Genomic DNA, 17,310 nt, shown 5'->3' with positions numbered 1-17,310 from the left:
ACTGTTCATGAAATAGAAAATGTAAATGGATCATTGGTATGTGCAAAAGTACTCAATCTCAATAGCAAGCAAAGATAAAAATTAAAATTGCAGTGTGATACCTGGAAATCTACACAACAAGATGTGATTACTATGTGTGAGCAAAGACATGAACCCAACTGAATTCTATGACACTAACTCACTGAAAAGTTAAAGTGATGACTACACTTCTGGAAAACCTGACGTTACTGAGAAGGGTTGACCCTTTTTGTTTTGTTTTGATCATTTGGTCATGGAGCTTGAACTCAGCCTGGGTGCTATCCTTGAGCTCTTTTGTTCAAGGCTAGTGCTCAACCATTTTGAGCCGCAGTGCCACTTCTGTTTTTCTGGCGGTTCATTGGAGATAAGAGTCTCATGGGCCCTCCTGCCCTGTTTGGCTTTGAGATCCTAAGATCACATCCTCCTGAGACGTTAGGGTGACAGGTGTGAGCCACGGGTGCACAGCTAAACTGCATCCTTCATGGCACACCAATTTCACTCTTCACACAAACTAAAGAATCTTTTGCAAGGACAACCAAATAACATGTACAAAAAAGCCAGCTCACAGTAACATTGTTCATATTCTCCAAAAGTCTGAAATTAAAAAAAAAAACTGTCTTCAAGATTAAGAAGCATAAATAAACCTGTATTCACATAATAGACTCTTTATAGTAGCTCTTAATGTAAGTCAATTCTCTCTTTAAAGTGCTGCTTGTCAAACTCTGCCATCACCACAAGAGAGCGCAGAAAGGAGTATGCTACTGGTAATTAATTGGCAGAGGTCAAAGATGCTGGCAAACGTACTACAATGCACAAGAAAAGCCAACGCAATCAAAAATTGTCTCCATCTCATCAATAAAAATCAACAAGTATTGTATAGGCAGCAAGAGGTGAATCTCATAAACAATGTTTTAGTGGGAAAAAATGAAAGAGTAGGTAGCTATTATCTAAATAAACATAGGCCAAACTATTTTGCTTACGAATATATGCAGTAATGGTAAAGCTATAAAGAAAGGTAACAGTTATGATAAAACTAATCTCAGTGGGAGATAATGATGGCTATAATGATGACACACCACGGAGACTGGAAATGACTGTGATGTCCTGGCAATATTCTTTTCCTTGACATGAATACATTCAACATGGGGATACAAACTTACATGTTTATATTTTGGGCAGTATTTAGAAAAATGTTAGAATTAAAAATAATTTAGTAGGGGCCGCAAGTTTGGCCTAGTGGTAAAGTGCTTGCCTAGCATGCATGAAGACCCGGGTTCGATTCCTCGGTACCCCACATACATAGGAAAAAAAAAAAAAACAGAAATGGTGCTGAGGCTCAAGTGGTGGAGCTCTAATCTTGAGAAAATCCAAGGACAGCGCTCAGGTCCTAAGCTCAAGCCCAGGACTGGCAAAAAAATAAAAATAATTTAGTAATACTTAACTATCTGTATATCCTGTACATGTAAGGAGATAAGAATTCCTTACTTTTTTATTTTTGCCAGTCCTGGGTTCGAGCTCAGGGTCTAAATACTGTCCTTGTCTCAAGGTTAGAGCTCTACCACTTGAGCCTCAGCACCACTTCTGGCTTTTTTTCTATATATGTGGTACCTAGGAATTGAACCCAGGTCTTCATGCATGCTAGGCAAGCACTCTACCACTAGGCCAAACTCCCAGCCCCCAAGAATTCCTTACTTCTGAAAGCACAGATTTAATGTATTAGAAACACATTGGTTCTATCCCCCAATGCAGACACTTACATGAAGGTATCCGTTCAAGTAACTGATAATAGGACATAAAGCCAGTAAAGCACATAAAGCTAGTAAAGTGGACAATAAAAAAAAACAAACAAACATGTTATGAGCTGTGCATGGATAACTCACACCAGTAACCCTAGCTAGCTACTCAGGAGGCTGAGATCTGAGGGTTGTAGTTCAAACAAAGCTGTGACAGAAAAGTCTGTGATACTTTTATCTACAATTATCCATCAAAAACCAGCAAGTGAAGCTGAGGCTCACGTTAGAGCACTAGCCTTTAGCACAAGAGCTCAAAGATAGTGTCCAGGTACTGAATTCAAGACTCAGGACCAACACAAAAACAAAACAAATGTTGCATCACCAATTACCACAGTCCACTCTACCACAGTGCCCTGGAGCCTACTCCATTCTTGGAAATTCTGGAAGTCAGAGCAGGACGCTAACATCAAAATTATCCCACAGAGAACGAAAGAGCTGTGGTGTACGTAACAGCTCCATTTCTTAGTTGGAAGATGGGTGCCAAATTATATACTGAGATGCCTTGGGACTCGTAAATAAACTCATATAAGCCCTGTGGGTATTATTATTATTATTATCTTTGTTGTTGTTGTTGTTGTTGTTGAGTCATGAGGCTTGAACTTGGCCTGGGAGCTGTCCCTGAGCTCTCCGGCTCAAGGGTAGCCTACTCTACATCCTATCCTTGAACCAAGCCTCACTTCCCATTTTCTAGAGGTTAATTGGAGGTAAGAATCTCAGGTCCTTCAGGTTAGACTGGGATTGAACTTGGATCCTCAGATCTCAGCCTCCTGAGTAGCTAGTATTACAGGGGTGAGCCACCCCTGTATTTTAAAAGGGAAATAAATCAGTACTTGGTAGTCCTTATGCAATACAAAAATCTATTCAATTGGCATTGGTAATTCACATATTCAGCATCAGAATATACAGATGGGATGGTATTGGATCTTTGAGAAGCTCAGTTTTCACAAGTACTGCCCAAAAAACCCAATGTAAAATGAGGGTGCCTCCAAGGACTGAGGATTTATGCATACCTTTCTAAGTAGTTAATGGTTATGCAGAAGTAGGATACAACTTCTCATATATCACTCTTGTAAATGATCAGTAAGTTGTTAGGACAGTTTGGATAATAAAAGGAACTGAAGTTTATTTCTTTCAGCCAAGAGGTGCCATGAAAAAAATTACTGAGATACTAATGGGGCCACAAAATGGGAAAGTTCAGAGAACCCTGAATAAGTGCTTCTGGAGAGGTTAATTCTGGCATTCCTGGGCTCAAAAATTGGGGTTTGATCTCATAGCATTTGTTTTTCTTTTTTCTTTTGCCAGTCCTGGGGCTTGAACTCAGGGCCTGAGCACTGTCCTTGGGCTTTCTCCAGGCCTACTGCTCTACCTCTTGAGCCACAGTACCACTTCTGGCTTTTTTTTCCCTATGTATTTAGTACTAAGGAATTAAACCTGGTCTTTATGCATACTAGGCAAGCATTCTGCCACTAGGCCAAACTCTTGGCCCTTATGTCATTTTTTTTAAAACATCACGTATTTGTTACTATCAAAAGCTGTATCTCTGGTTTGAGAGTACTTTATCACTGCATGCTGCTGACGTGGTTTGAGTGTTAATGGGCATTAACAAATTCTAATAGACTCTCAGTACCATCATCTCAAATTTATGTTATTTGACAATGTGTTATTTGATCCTTTTCATTTTGATCTATATCTTTTTTTTTTTTGAGGTTTTTGGTCTTTTATAGCTTTTTTTCCAGAGCCGGGACCCGAACCAGTGATCTCAATAAACGATCACTACTCATTTTTCAATTGGAAAGCATAAAACAGTGATACACCAACTGATTTCCCATCTGTAGTATTTAACCTGTACCCAGACAAGAAAAATATATAGTAGTTGGCTATTAAAATAACTAGAGACATTTACTTTACAAACTGTCTTAAGAATTTCTAATTCACTATTAGCTTAAGACCCAATTCTGATATTCATGGTTTTTAAGCATATTAGCTGAGCTTCCGAAGTATTAATGAAAACTGCTGGTAATGGTAAAAATGATAAATGTTAGCAGCTAGCACACTTCCTAATATAAATGTGGTGTACAAACAAGAGTTTCTCTTATGATCAAAAAAATCAATCAATAAACCTACTGAATGAATTTAGATTTTTTTCTCAAAATCTGTAAAAACACAGAAATATTAACATATAGGGGCAAAACTGAATCAAAATAACACCCTTAAATTACCAATGGTTTTCTTTATCAGAAAAAGATCAGCACATAATTCTAGGAATAACTATATATTACTAGTGGGAGGTGAAAAGTCACATGGACTAAACTAACCAGCTCAATGTACACATTTATTTAACATTCTGTACCTCGACATCCTGAACACTGGATAAAAAAGTTGATTAAATCCAGAAGTGCGATGTCCCTGTCTTGTTTATATGATTCAATCCAGTCGTCCACCACAGACTGTGGGAAAAAAATATAAAAATGAAAAGCTCTAAAATCTTGGTATTATAGCAAATAGATTTTCCAAAAAGTTTTTTTGTGTGGGGGGGGAGGTCTATTTGAACAAGAAAATTACTTACCTTCAACTATTTTTCAGTAGTTAAATAAAAAGCAGATTGTCCTCTTTTTACTAAGGTTATTAAAGTATACTGGATCTCGATGATTTCTTCATAAGAGGATAATACAAAGTTCAATAATTTTAAGTAGATATGGATAGTATTAAACCCATGTTATAAAAACATCACAAAAATCAAGCCAATTCTAATAGATATAACAGCTTTCTGAATATCAGAAAATGTAATCCACTAGTAGTATATACAAATGGGATACCATATGCAGCATGATGTATTCTCTTTAGAAATATAAGGAATGGTTCAATATATTGAAATCAAATAACTGAATTTATCAATGAACTGAAAGAGAAAAATAAAATTGATCTTAAAAAGGAATCTCATAAAAATCTGAAGTCATTCCTAATAAAAATTTCAAGAAAGAAAGAGACAAAGACAAAGATTAAAATGTAGTATTCATTGGCCAAGTGCCAGTGGCTCACAACTGTAATCCTACTACTGAGAAGGCTGAGATCTGAGGGTTGTGGTTCAAAGCCAGCCCAGCCATGGAAAGTTCCTGAGACTCATTTCTAATTAACTACCAGAAAACTGGAAGTGGCGCTGTGGCTAAAGTAGTAGAGCAAATGAGCTCAGGGACAGCACCCAAAATAAATACATACATACATACATACATACACACATGCATGCAATATTACTTGTTGAAATACTCGAGACTGCTATAACTAGTAAAGTGATTTGATACACTAATAACAGAAAAATCTGGTAAGATAGCTGACAAGAGACAAATATATAATGTAGCTATGATACTGGTGGAAATTTTCAAATAAATGCATATGTAGCCTCTTCACAGCTAAAAATAACTAAGAAAAAGATTCAGGAGAGGTGAAAATAGTAAGGGAAATGGCTTAAAAAAGAAAACTCAATTTTAGTAAGAATCATGTTCTAAATGAATAAAAAAAAAAAAGTAGAAGTGAAGCTATGGCTCAAGAGTGGTAGAGTGCTAGCCTTGAGCAGAAAAGCTCAGGGACAGTGGCCAGGCCCTTGAGTTCAAGCACCAGCCTTCCCCCACCCCCACCCCCCCAAAAGTACAGCAACACCAAAAAAAGATACTGCTACAACAAAAAACTGTTTCCCAACTTTATGATGCAAGTTTAAATTTTGGGCATTCCACTTAGGATTTGTTTCGAGTTTCCTTGGGTGAGATCAAATGAAATGTATTTAATTAAAATAGTTATTTTTTTCTCTGTACAATGAGATGTACTTAGGTAAAGTAAATATGCATCCATCTTAAGTTATTCCTCAAGGAGTTTTCACAAATACATTCAGATGTGTAAATCACAACCAAGATAAAGATATAGTCCCAGAATGAGAAAATGTTTCACGTTCCCTCACATTAAATAATCATTGGTAGCTGAACTATTATTTTAATACTCATTACCATAAATTAGTTTACCATGCTTGAAAGGTGCTACAGAGGTCTGAGCTCAGATACACACTTGCTATGTCAGCTACCCTAGCTACCCTCCTGAACTACTATCCCCTTTTATAACCTTTATCATTTTTGAGGCAGTCTTTTATTTTGCCAACTACTGGCCTTCACGGTCCTCCTACCTATCATTTCCTGTACACCTTGGATGACAAGTGACCCATCACACCCAGAATACTTACTGAGGTAAATGATCACTCATTTTTTTTGCAGGCTACCCTTGAAACATAGTCTTTCTAACCTCTTGCTCCCAGGTAGCTTGAATTACAGATGTGAGCTACCACATGGGGAATTGACATATTTTTGAAGTTCATATGAATAATCTCATCTATTTTTGTTTTCCTTCCAGCAAAGTTGTATCAGAGATAGTTCTTTTTATATTAACCATTTCTTTTTTTTTTTTGCAAACTTGCAGGAATAGGCTGCAATTTGTTAATGTTGAGACCATGAATGATTTTTACCAGTTATGCTATTACCTACTTCTTATGAGTATAATGAAGCATAGCTTTTGATGAACCTATTCTTTTCTATTTTATTTCCCACTCAGAGCAGACTTGTTATATTAGGGTTCATATTAGAGTCATTAAGTCATATTAGGGGTGAGCAGACTGGTAATTTTCTTTTCTTATCTTTTTTTTTTTTTTTGACCAGTCCTGGAGCTTGAACTCAGGGCCTGCGCACTGTCCTTGGGCTTCCTCAAGATAGTGCTCTACCACTTGAGCCACAGCACCACTTCTGGTTTTTTCTGTATATGTGGTCCTGGGAAATCGAACCAAGGCTTTGTGTATGCTAGGTAAGCACTCTACCACTAAGCCAGGCTTCTGGTCCCAGACTGGTAACTTTCTAAACAAGTAGAGTAAGAACTAATACTACATCAAATTTTCAGGAACTCCAGGTTCTCACCAGTACTACACTACCCTTTTCCTTTTCCAATTTCACCCACTATGAGTTGAGCATATCCTTTCTTTTAGCGCCTCCTTTGGAAAAGAACCTATTCCCTTCTTCCAAGTAAAAAGGAAGACTTTCTGTAGATAATACCATCTACAATACATTCGTCTCTGGAAAGTTTTCTTTCAAAATTAGAAAAAGACTATAGTATGAGAAACAAGCTGAGCCATTCTGAAGGCTCGGCTCTACTGAATGTTTCAGGCCCTTTGAGCTAGCAGTGATGGTGAGAACCAGAGAGAACAGAACTCATCAACTGTTACACACACACACACACACACACACACACACACACACACACACACACACACACACACACACACACACACACACTGGCCTTCTGTGCTCAAGGCTCATCAATTGACTGTGACACACATACACCAGACAGGGTCCCTGATCTTTTGTGCTCAAAAATCTCAATCCTCTGATCTCAGCTGACTGAGTAGCTGGGATTACAGGTATGAGCCACCAGTATCCTACTCTCAACTGACATTTGAGACTTAGAGCCTAACAAGAAAAGTTTAATGACCTAGGTAACTATGTGTGGCCCAAAGCTGAGGGAGAAGACATTCCTGGTTATCTATACTAACCAAGTACTGGGTAGGCATTCTAATATGTTTGTTTTCCAAAATTACTGTTTTAATTTATGCACTCATCAATTATATTTAAAGTGCCCCAAACATCTTAAATTAAGAACTAAGTATGTTGTCATTTGTAGGGAAATGATTATGAAATCCATACAGAGTAAAGAGCCTGGCCCAGAAAGACAAAGGACCTATGTTTTCACTCATGCATGGATCTTAGGCCGAAAATACAACCTGTCATATAAACAAACACAGAAGCATATGCATATGCATACAACCAATCTAAGTACAGTATACACAGTAAACTTTTCAACTGCCAGACAGTTTAACAAAATTACCACACTTTTAGGACACTGAAATATATTTTGGGTAGGAGTGGGGAGCAGGCAGTAGGGAAAAGTGTAGGCACATGGAAAAGACAAATACAGTGGACAAATACAGTCAAAATACTTGAAAATACGTATGAAAAAAATGGAGAACTTTGTGTGACCAGTGGGAAAAGGGGTAGATGGTGGTGAAAGAATGATGGATGAGGAGAGTGATCAAGATGCACTGTACATATAAATGGATATGTTAAACTGCAAAAGCCTTACACAACAATCTGAAGACATACAAATAAAAAGTTATTTAAAACAATCGTATGCCAGAAACTTCATTCGAAATATTACAATTTACTACAAAGATACTGAATGCTAAATAGATCCGAAATAATAAATAGCGTAAGAATAGTTATAGAACAGAACCATATTCAGAGAGAACTTAAACTATGATAAAGAGGACATTACAGTTTTAGAAAAGTAGCATTACTAAGAGATGGCACTGAAACAGTTAATTAGCTAATTATTCATCCAGAAGTAAATACAGAGAAACACTTAAAACCTCTCAGAAAAGTGTGGAGACACAGAATTGTAAAGATCTAAAACTTCAGGGACAGGAGCAGAGCCTAGTGGTAGAGTGCTTGCCTAGCATGCATGAAGACCCGGGTTCAATTCCTCAGTACCACATATACAGAAAAAAGCCAGAAGTGGCACTGTAGCTCAAATGGCAGAGCAATAGCCTTCAGCAAAAAGTGTTCAAGGACAGTGGCAAAAAAAAAAAAAAAAAAAGAAAAAAGAAAAAAAAAAAAGATCTGAACTTCAGAGCAATATAAACTGTTCTTGGGTTGGCAATATAGACAAAGTCAAGAAGGGAATAATGTAGCCTGCCATATAAAAAAGACACTAGCAGATGTTAAAATTAAACAGAAAAAGGGCCAGGAGCATAGCCTAGTGTTAGGCTGCTTGCCTAGCATGCATAAAGCCCTGGGTTCAATTCCCTGGTACCACATACTCAGAAAAGGCCAGAAAGTTTCCAGGGACAGTGCCCAGTCCCTGAGTGCAAGCCCCAGGACTAGTAAAAAAAAAATTTTTTTTTAAAGAATTAAACAAGAAGAGAGGGAGGAAGATAGGCACACATAAAAGTCCCCTCATAATCATATTGGTGGGCATCTTTAGGAAGAAAGAAAAAAATTATAGCCGCCAATGGTTACAATCAGGAGAGCAAAAAATAAGAACGATAGCAAACTTCATATTAAGAATGATTTAAGTTCAATGGAATGGCATGAGTAAACAAAATCTGTACATTCAGTAATTCTTACCCAGCATCCCCACCCAAAATAATCTTTCAAATAAAGGCAAACATAGCTTTTCAGAATTGCGAGGCATGGTGGTTACAAAAGGCTTGGAATTCCATTCTTCGTAAGGCTGAAGATTAAAAATTCAAGGCACAGGCCATAGTGTAAAACCCTGTCTAAGCTGAATGCCAGTGGCTCACACTTATAATCCTAGCTACTCAGGAGGCTAAGATCTAAGGATTGCAGTTCAAAGCCAGCTTAAGCAAGAAAGTCCATTAGGTCTCATCTTCAATTAACCACCAGAAAACTGGTAGTGGAGCTGTGGCTCAAGTGGCAGAGCCCTAGCATTGAGTGAAAAAGTTCAGGGACAGTACCCAGGTCCTGAGTTCAAGGCCCACAACCAAAAAACAAACAAACAAACCCTCTCTAAAAAACAAACATATAAAAAACACCTCACACAACTGTTTAGATTAAACAGTTAAAAAATAAAAGTAAAAGTGAAACCAAGAAAATGTAAACTACCTAAAGTGGATAAGCGTCTACGCACAATATTTTACTGACATTTAATACTGAAGATATGAACAATGCTCCTGCCTTTTAGGTAATTATAAAGTATAAATAATATAGTATGCATATTTATGAGCAAGATAGAAAGAGTAAATGAGGCTGTAGATTATAAAGGTCTTAAAGACGACAAATTTTCCTTCCAAACCATTGTATTCATTTGACTTTCAGGAAACAAATTATACATATACTTTTTGGTTTTAAAATATTCTTATTTTCACACTTAAAAATATATGATACTTTAAAGAATGTCTAATGGCAGGTGCCTGACACATTCAAATTGACATGGAGTAAGTGATGACTCTCAAAAGCAGGATCAATTCTCATAGCCTCTGTATTATTCAAGTTAATAATAGCATGATAGGATAATTATCATAGGCAATGTACCTGAGGTGTCTGCAATGGAGTTTGAGGTGTATTACACAAAAGTATCTTTTTAAAAAAATTATTCCTAAAATCAAGCAAAATATATTAAGGAAATTTATTTTGAGCTACTGAACTAGAGAGACTTGAACTTTCCACACATCTATATTTTTAAGAATAAATAATACTTCTGAGATTAACAACAATCAATCTAAATAAATACAGAAAAAACTTGTTCTTCTGGTGATTTAGTAATAAGTGAACCGTACTTAAATAAAATGTAATCCGATATTTCTAACTGAATTATCTTTTAAAAAGTAATGTCACAGTTCCCAACCTGAGGTTTTATGAAGGAGAGGAGGAGGAAGAGGAAGAAAATGCCAAGATGTAGCTATACAGAATACTAGTATGTAGTAGGCTATCTTTCCAGATGACCCAGAAGTCCACTTCCATGTGGCAGCAATACTCCTACCTGTTATCATTCAGCCCATTTCACGAAACCAGAGATTAACACTGAAAACTATCAATACAATGGAGCTTGAATAACAGAACAATTATTATCAGCCTTATATAATCCAACCACTTATTTTATAGAAGACACCTGGAAGAGAGAGAGCTCTCACCAACTTTGTTCCTTTATGTTAAATCATACAACCACCATTCTAATTTTTTTTCTCCTTTAAGAGTCTGAGAAATCTGAAAATTAAATTATTGTCTCTATTCTGTGCTCTCAATCTGAACAGGATAGGCAATTTACATTTTGTTATAAAGAGCAATGAGGGGTAGGTATAGGGCTCTGTGGAAGAGCACCTGCACAGCCTTCAAAAGGCCCCAGGTCCCATCTTATGGACAAAATAAAACAAAAACAATAACAAATCTATTAAAAAAAAAACTGGCTGGAAGTTTCACCTAGTGTGCTTGCCTAGCATGCACAAAGATCCGGGTTCGATTCCTCACTATCACATACACAGGACAAAAAGGTACCATACAGAAACATTATGGAATATGTGTAAGTAGAAATCAAGTCAATGAATAGTATCAAACAGATTTTGTAGCAAAAGTGTGTATCTGGACCAGGAGTTTGGCCTAGTGGTAGAGTGCTTGCCTAGCATGCACAAAAATCCAGGTTCGATTCTTCGGTACCACATACATAGAAAAAAGCCGGAAGTGGTGCTGGAGGCTCAAGTGGTAGAGCTCTAGCCTTGAGAAAGTCCAAGGACAGTGCTCAGGCCCTGAGCTCAAGCCCAGGGCTGGCAAAAAAAAAAGAAAGGTGTGTATCTGATGGAAAGGTATGGTAATTTATATACACAAAATAACAAGTGCCTTAAAACAGACAAAACTAAATTTGTAAAACAAAAACCAGCAGATTCAATATTATGTCTGAGTTTTTTTTTAGGGGGGGGCCAGTCCTGGGGCTTGAACTCAGGGTCTGAGCACTGTCCTTGGGCTTTCTCAAGGCTAGAGCTCTGCCACTGGAACCACAGCACCACTTCCAGCTTTTTCTGAGTATGTGGTACCAAGGAATTGAACCCAGGTCCTTGTGCATGCTAGGCAAGCACTCTACCACTAAGCCAAACTCTCAACCTAATGTCTAAGACATTTTTTAAAAGCATCTCCTGATAACTGGTCAAATAAACAAATAGGAAAAAAAAACCCCACACAGTAAGTATATAGAAGATATGAACAATATTACTGTGACCTAGGTCACATGTATAAAATACAAGACCAACAATGACAGACTGCACATTCTTTTCAGATACACGCAGAAATCTGCAACCTAATTCATGAGTCAAATTTCTATAGATTGAAAAAACACAGAAAATGTTCTCTGGCCTTAAAGAGATTTGAGTCAGAATGCAACAACAAAAAGATACCCAAAATAACTCCGAATATGTGATACTTAGGAAATATCTTGAGCTGGGTGTGGTGGTGCAGCTACAGGTACTTGGAAGGCAGCAGCAGGAGAGGAAACTGGCTCAAAAGTAAAATAAAAACCAAGGGGTACTGCTTAACTGGTAGAGCTCTTGCAGAGCAAAACTCCTGAATACAATTCCAGAGGTAGGAATTTTAACTGAAGATAGTGAAAATGTATCCATTTATAACAGCTAAGGCCGTGGTTCAGGGAAAAAAATCTTCAAATAATTTAAAATGTATAGTTAATTTAGAATTTACACATAAAAGCATTCTAAATCAATGATTTAAGCTTCCATCTTAAGAAACAGTATTTCACTATGGGATGTCTTTATTAGTGAGATCAGAAAGAGTACATAATTTAGTTTTATAAAAATTTCTGGTAACATGGAGCCAGACTCTTGAGAAGAAGTAAAAAATTTTAGACTATCTTTATCACAAATTACAGACATATAATCACTGTGGAACCTAAAAGTGACAGAGACTCTCAATCAATAGGCAAAAAAAAAAAACAAAAAACACGAAAAACCTTATCATCTATACTTTTTGTTATAGGCCTATAAGTGGTATGAACCATTTCAGTTAATATTTCATTAGCAAAAATTTATGAAGTAGCCATATCTAGATAGAAAAGAAGTAAAAGATATAGTCTCGCATAGCCATACAGGATAGAAAAGAAGTAAAAACATAGTCTCACCAGGCACCAGGGGCTAAAGTCTGTAATCCTAGCTATTCAGGAGATTGACATCTGAGGATCACAGATCAAAACTAACCCAGGCAGCAAAACTGGAAGTGGAGCTAGGCTCAAAGGAGCAGAGCACTAGCCTTGAGCGGAGAAGGCTCAGGGACAGTGCTCAAACCCCGAGTTCAAACCCCACGACTTCAAAAAAAAAAAAAAGTCTCAGAGACTCTCGCTAAACTTTTTTCAACTTATCCCTGCCAAAATCTGTGCCTGTGGTTATTAATATCCTATACATCACATAGAGAACATGGTTACCTGCATGGATATTACAGTTTACATTCTTTGTCTACAAAGAAATGTCTCACTAACTTAATATATTCATTCAGTACAACAAAATGTAACTGGTAATACAAAAGTGCTGAATCTGTATTGTACTAATGGAAAAGAAGGTTGTTTATGACAAGTATGAAGAGAAATATGTAGGGTACTTATTTAAAAAACGAATTTACACACATGCTCACAGAAGCATAGGAAAAGGTATAAAAAGTTCAAACCATGGTATTAATAGGTTTTCATGTTCTCAAATCATTCCCAACAGTTTTATTCCAAGATTTTACAGAAAAGAAAACGTTGGCAAGCTCAGCCTCAGATTCTCAGAAAGAAGGCACAAACAAGTATCTGAAGCCAGGCGTGGTAGTTCGCGCCTGTCTTCCTATCTACTCAGAAGGCTGAGATCTGAGGATCATATTTCAAAGCCAACCCCGACACCAAAGTCCTTGAGATTCCAATTAACCACCAGAAAACCGAAGTGGCGCTATGGCTCAAGGGGTAGCGTGGTAGCCTTGAGCTGAAGAAGAGCTCAGGGACTGCACCCAAGCCCAGAGCTCAAGTCCGAAGACCGACCAAAAAAAAAGTATCTGAATCAAAGATGAAGGACTACAAAATCATGATATCTAATATTAAAGCGATTTTATTTTTATTATAGCAGAGGGCAGACAGTTTAGTAATTTATATTGTACTTTGCTGAATAAAGAATTTGAAGCAGTTAAGAAAACATTTTTAAAAATTGAGAGAGAAAACAAGTATCAAAACTATAAAGAGAAATTACAAATAAGTGGAAGTAGACAGTTGGTATAGCAGTTAAACCTGAGTTGTAACCTTTCCTCTACGCTCCCCATAGAGCATAAGGTCAGCTTGATCTGGACATCTATACAGTACAGAGGTCATAGGCTTCAAACACCACTAGGATAGGATCTTGGCTAAATGGACTAGGGAATAGAGAATTAGTATTCTATACTGCTGCTTAAGAAATTCATTTGCTATGGAGTAAGACAAGCAGATGGCAATGATAATACAGTAGCTTGTAAACTCAGACTCTAATCAGTCGCAATGCCATGTCCCACTTACCAGAGAGGCAGTTACAAGCCTGGAGAGTGGGGAAGAGAAAAACCCTTTATCAGGAATTGTAAATCAAAGACTTACTGTCTTTCAAATGGAGCATCACTGCTCAATAAATATATGGCTGGGTTTTTTTCACCATAGGTTTTCCTGATATCACATGTTTTCTCAATGAACTTATACAGTATTAATACTTGATGTACTAATTTTCTTGATTATATACTGAGACTAGGTAATTACTTTATCTTCAAGAATAGTTTCAAACAGTCTGGATTTTCAGAAAAGCAGGATTTTTACTTGTTATTACTATTTTATACTGTTTAAAAATGTAGCTCTTCAGGAGTTAGTGGAGATAAATTGTTTCTTCCTATAGATAAATTTGGCCTAGTGGTACAGTGCTTGCCTAGCATGCACGAGGACCAGGGTTCGATATCTTGGTACTGCACATACAGAAAAGGCCGGGAATAGTGTTGTAGCTCAAGTGGTAGAGCTCTAGTTTTGAAAAAGCCCAAGGACAGTGCTCAAACCCTGAGTTCAAGCCCCAGGACTGCCCTCTCCCCCCAAAAAATCAAGGGGGCTGAGATGTAGCTCAGTGGCAAAGCGCTTGCTTAGCAAGTGCAATGTCCTGGGTTCAATCCCCAGTACTTAAAAAAACGAAAAAACTCAGTATTTTCTTTATGACAATGAAAATGATGAAAGGTAAAATAGAAAATAAAGTTACTTCAAAATTATAAATGGCTATATTAAAAGTTCTTGTTTTGAAGTAATACGATGGAAAAATTTAAATCAATACACTTTCATAAAATAGGTAATTCAGTATAACATTAAACCAAACACTCAACACAATGTACATAGAGTATTTTTCTATGAGTTATATTTCTTTTAAGATTGTTAAAAATTTCTGACAAGATATAAAGAAAAAATGGCTAACATTTTAGCAACAAAATTAAATAATTATTTAAATTAATAATTAAATAATCTGTTATTAGTCACAAGTGCTGGCTATCATGCTTAAATTTATAAGGTGGTTGATACAGAAAATGCTTGGTGTATTTCCTGATACATGAAAACATTTAATGCTTTGTATTTTGAGTAGGGGAGAAGAGAGCTATACACCTAGCTTAAGTGCATAGTTAATACCTGGGAATGGGAGACATTTCAGGAACAGGCTCACCACACTTTAAAGACAGCAGAGGGAATTTGCCTCACAGTGAACAGATGCTTTTCAAACAATAGTTAATTAATTTTAACAACCTGTTTCATGAAGAGTCATCAGCAGGAGCCAGTAATGAAAGAAAAAAAGAAACAAAGGAAAATGTCCTCTGCTATTTACTAGTGTTATACAGTTAGGAACCAATAACCCTTAAACAATGTCCATGAGTCTGGCAAAAGTATTAAAAAAAAAAACGCTAATGTTCAAATACATTATTTTAATTAACCTGAGCATTTTATTCTCATCAGCAGGTTCTTCGCTAAATTTTGAAATACATATTTTTAGAAGAAAATGATTAATTTGGGTCAAGGAACGCTGTAGGTTTCACAAAACATACACAACTAATTGAATTCTAACCCTTAAAACTTTCTAGTTTCAACCAAATTCTAACACGACACATTTCCAGCACTCAACACAATTTCTCAATGTCATAAAACTACAATATCTACATGACTGGAACCACATTAAGTCCACTGAAATTGAGTCAATTTTCTAAATTTTATAATGAGCTCTAGTACAACTGAAATAATTTGTACAATACACAAGATAAAACTATTCTCAGTTCATCCTCCCAAGAAACCTAACAAAAATTAATTACTAATAAGAAAACTCGGCTTATAAGGGAGATGTTTAGTGACTTGTTCAAGACTATTCGAGCTAAATGCCACAATTTTTCCATTATAGAATATAGTCAAGTATGGTCAATTATATATCAATGCTAAAAATGCTTTCACAATTGTTCAAATTTAAGTCACATTTTATTCTGCACATCAAATCCAATCCATTTCTCAAGATGATTATGTAATATCTCATCTACAGCCATTCAAAGAGGTTATCCTGTTTTATTCATGTATTCCAGCTCGTTTGTCTTAATCAGATACTGTGCTGCTTCCCAACTATTTCACTTAATGCACTTAGAAATTCCTCAATGTATTCGTTCTCAAAATCTCCTTGGCTCTCTCTGAAACCCAAGTATTGTCCCTGTGATCTAAGAATACTAAAGCACTTAAAAAAAAAGTATTCAGCATGCCAGGCGCCAGTGGCTCACACCTACAATCCTAGCTAGAAGGCTAGAGATCTCAGGAGGCTGAGATCTGAGAATGGAGACTCAAAGCCAGCCTAGGCAGGAAAGTGAGAAGTAGCACTATGGCTCAAAGTGGTAGAGCGCTAGACTTGAGCTTAAGATCTCAGAGACAGCAGTGCCCAGGCAGAGTTTAAGTCCTGTGACAACCAAAAAAAACTGCTGCTAAAAATGTTATGCACACGGTAATGACTATAGTGGTATTAACCATGTAATTATTTGGGAACACACTGGCCCTCAATGCAAAAAACTGCCTATCTACTATCTTTTACATATAAGAAATAAACTTGTATCTTGAAGACTACTGTTACTTCTTTAACACAGTTATCCTCAGCCAAATTTAATCCAAATATTGTGAATATACTTAGTATTTTGCACTATAGTCAGTTACCACATTTTTATTACAGCCATGTTAATTCTATTCAAGTATTTGTACTGGCTTAGTTGCCTTAGTTCCATACCTTACCTACACTGCACTATTTCTATCTGTTCATTTTTGTCTGATTTGTCTTTTTAGTCAATGGTATATCTGTTCTTTAATGTCTACTAGAATTACAGTTCTTAGACATTTAAATACTTTTTGAATCTTCTCACCATTTCTCACAGTGAACATTAAAGAGTTATTATAGCTAGGCCTAGTGGTTCAAACTTGTAATTCTAGCTACTTGGGAAATAGAGATCAGGAAAATTCAAGTTCAAGGGTTACCCAAACAAACAATTTGGAAGGACTCATCTCAGCCAGTCGCTGGATACAGTGACTAATGTCTGTTATTCCAGCTACAGGGGATTCACAACAGCCAGGCACAATGGCACATACCTGTCACCTCCAATAATAGAGAGAGGGGCAAAAGTAGGAAAACCACAGACCAGGCCAATCCAGGCATAATGCCAGATAGTGCCAAAAATAACTAAGTTCAAATCCCACTACAATCAATCAATAAATTGAACTTATTGGAAACTTTCCCCATTAACAGTGGCTCAGAAATGCAAAACTGTCCTGCAACAGTTACTACATAACTGTCAAACTCAAGTTAAAAGATTTGCATGAAGCCCACTGAAGCCATTGGCTTTAGTACAGTCAGAGGATAACTCATGCCAAGCTA

The 17,310-nt window shown here is 36.7% G+C and overlaps 1 protein-coding gene across 1 annotated transcript in view; it reads right to left on the bottom strand.

Annotated features, from left to right (window-relative positions):
- Positions 1-17,310, bottom strand: part of Stag1 (STAG1 cohesin complex component) — a 152,341-nt gene that overhangs the window by 74,638 nt on the left and 60,393 nt on the right. Inside the window, exon 5 of the mRNA XM_090323096.1 lies at positions 4,162-4,258. Coding sequence (XP_090179222.1) covers positions 4,162-4,258 — 97 coding nt within the window. The remainder of the gene's footprint in view (positions 1-4,161; positions 4,259-17,310) is intronic.

This window comes from Megascapheus bottae, chromosome 32 (assembly GCF_031878675.1).
Source record: "Megascapheus bottae isolate mThoBot1 chromosome 32, mThoBot2.hap1, whole genome shotgun sequence".
Lineage (NCBI taxonomy): Eukaryota > Metazoa > Chordata > Mammalia > Rodentia > Geomyidae > Megascapheus > Megascapheus bottae.
This window is presented reverse-complemented; position numbering and strand designations above follow the sequence as displayed.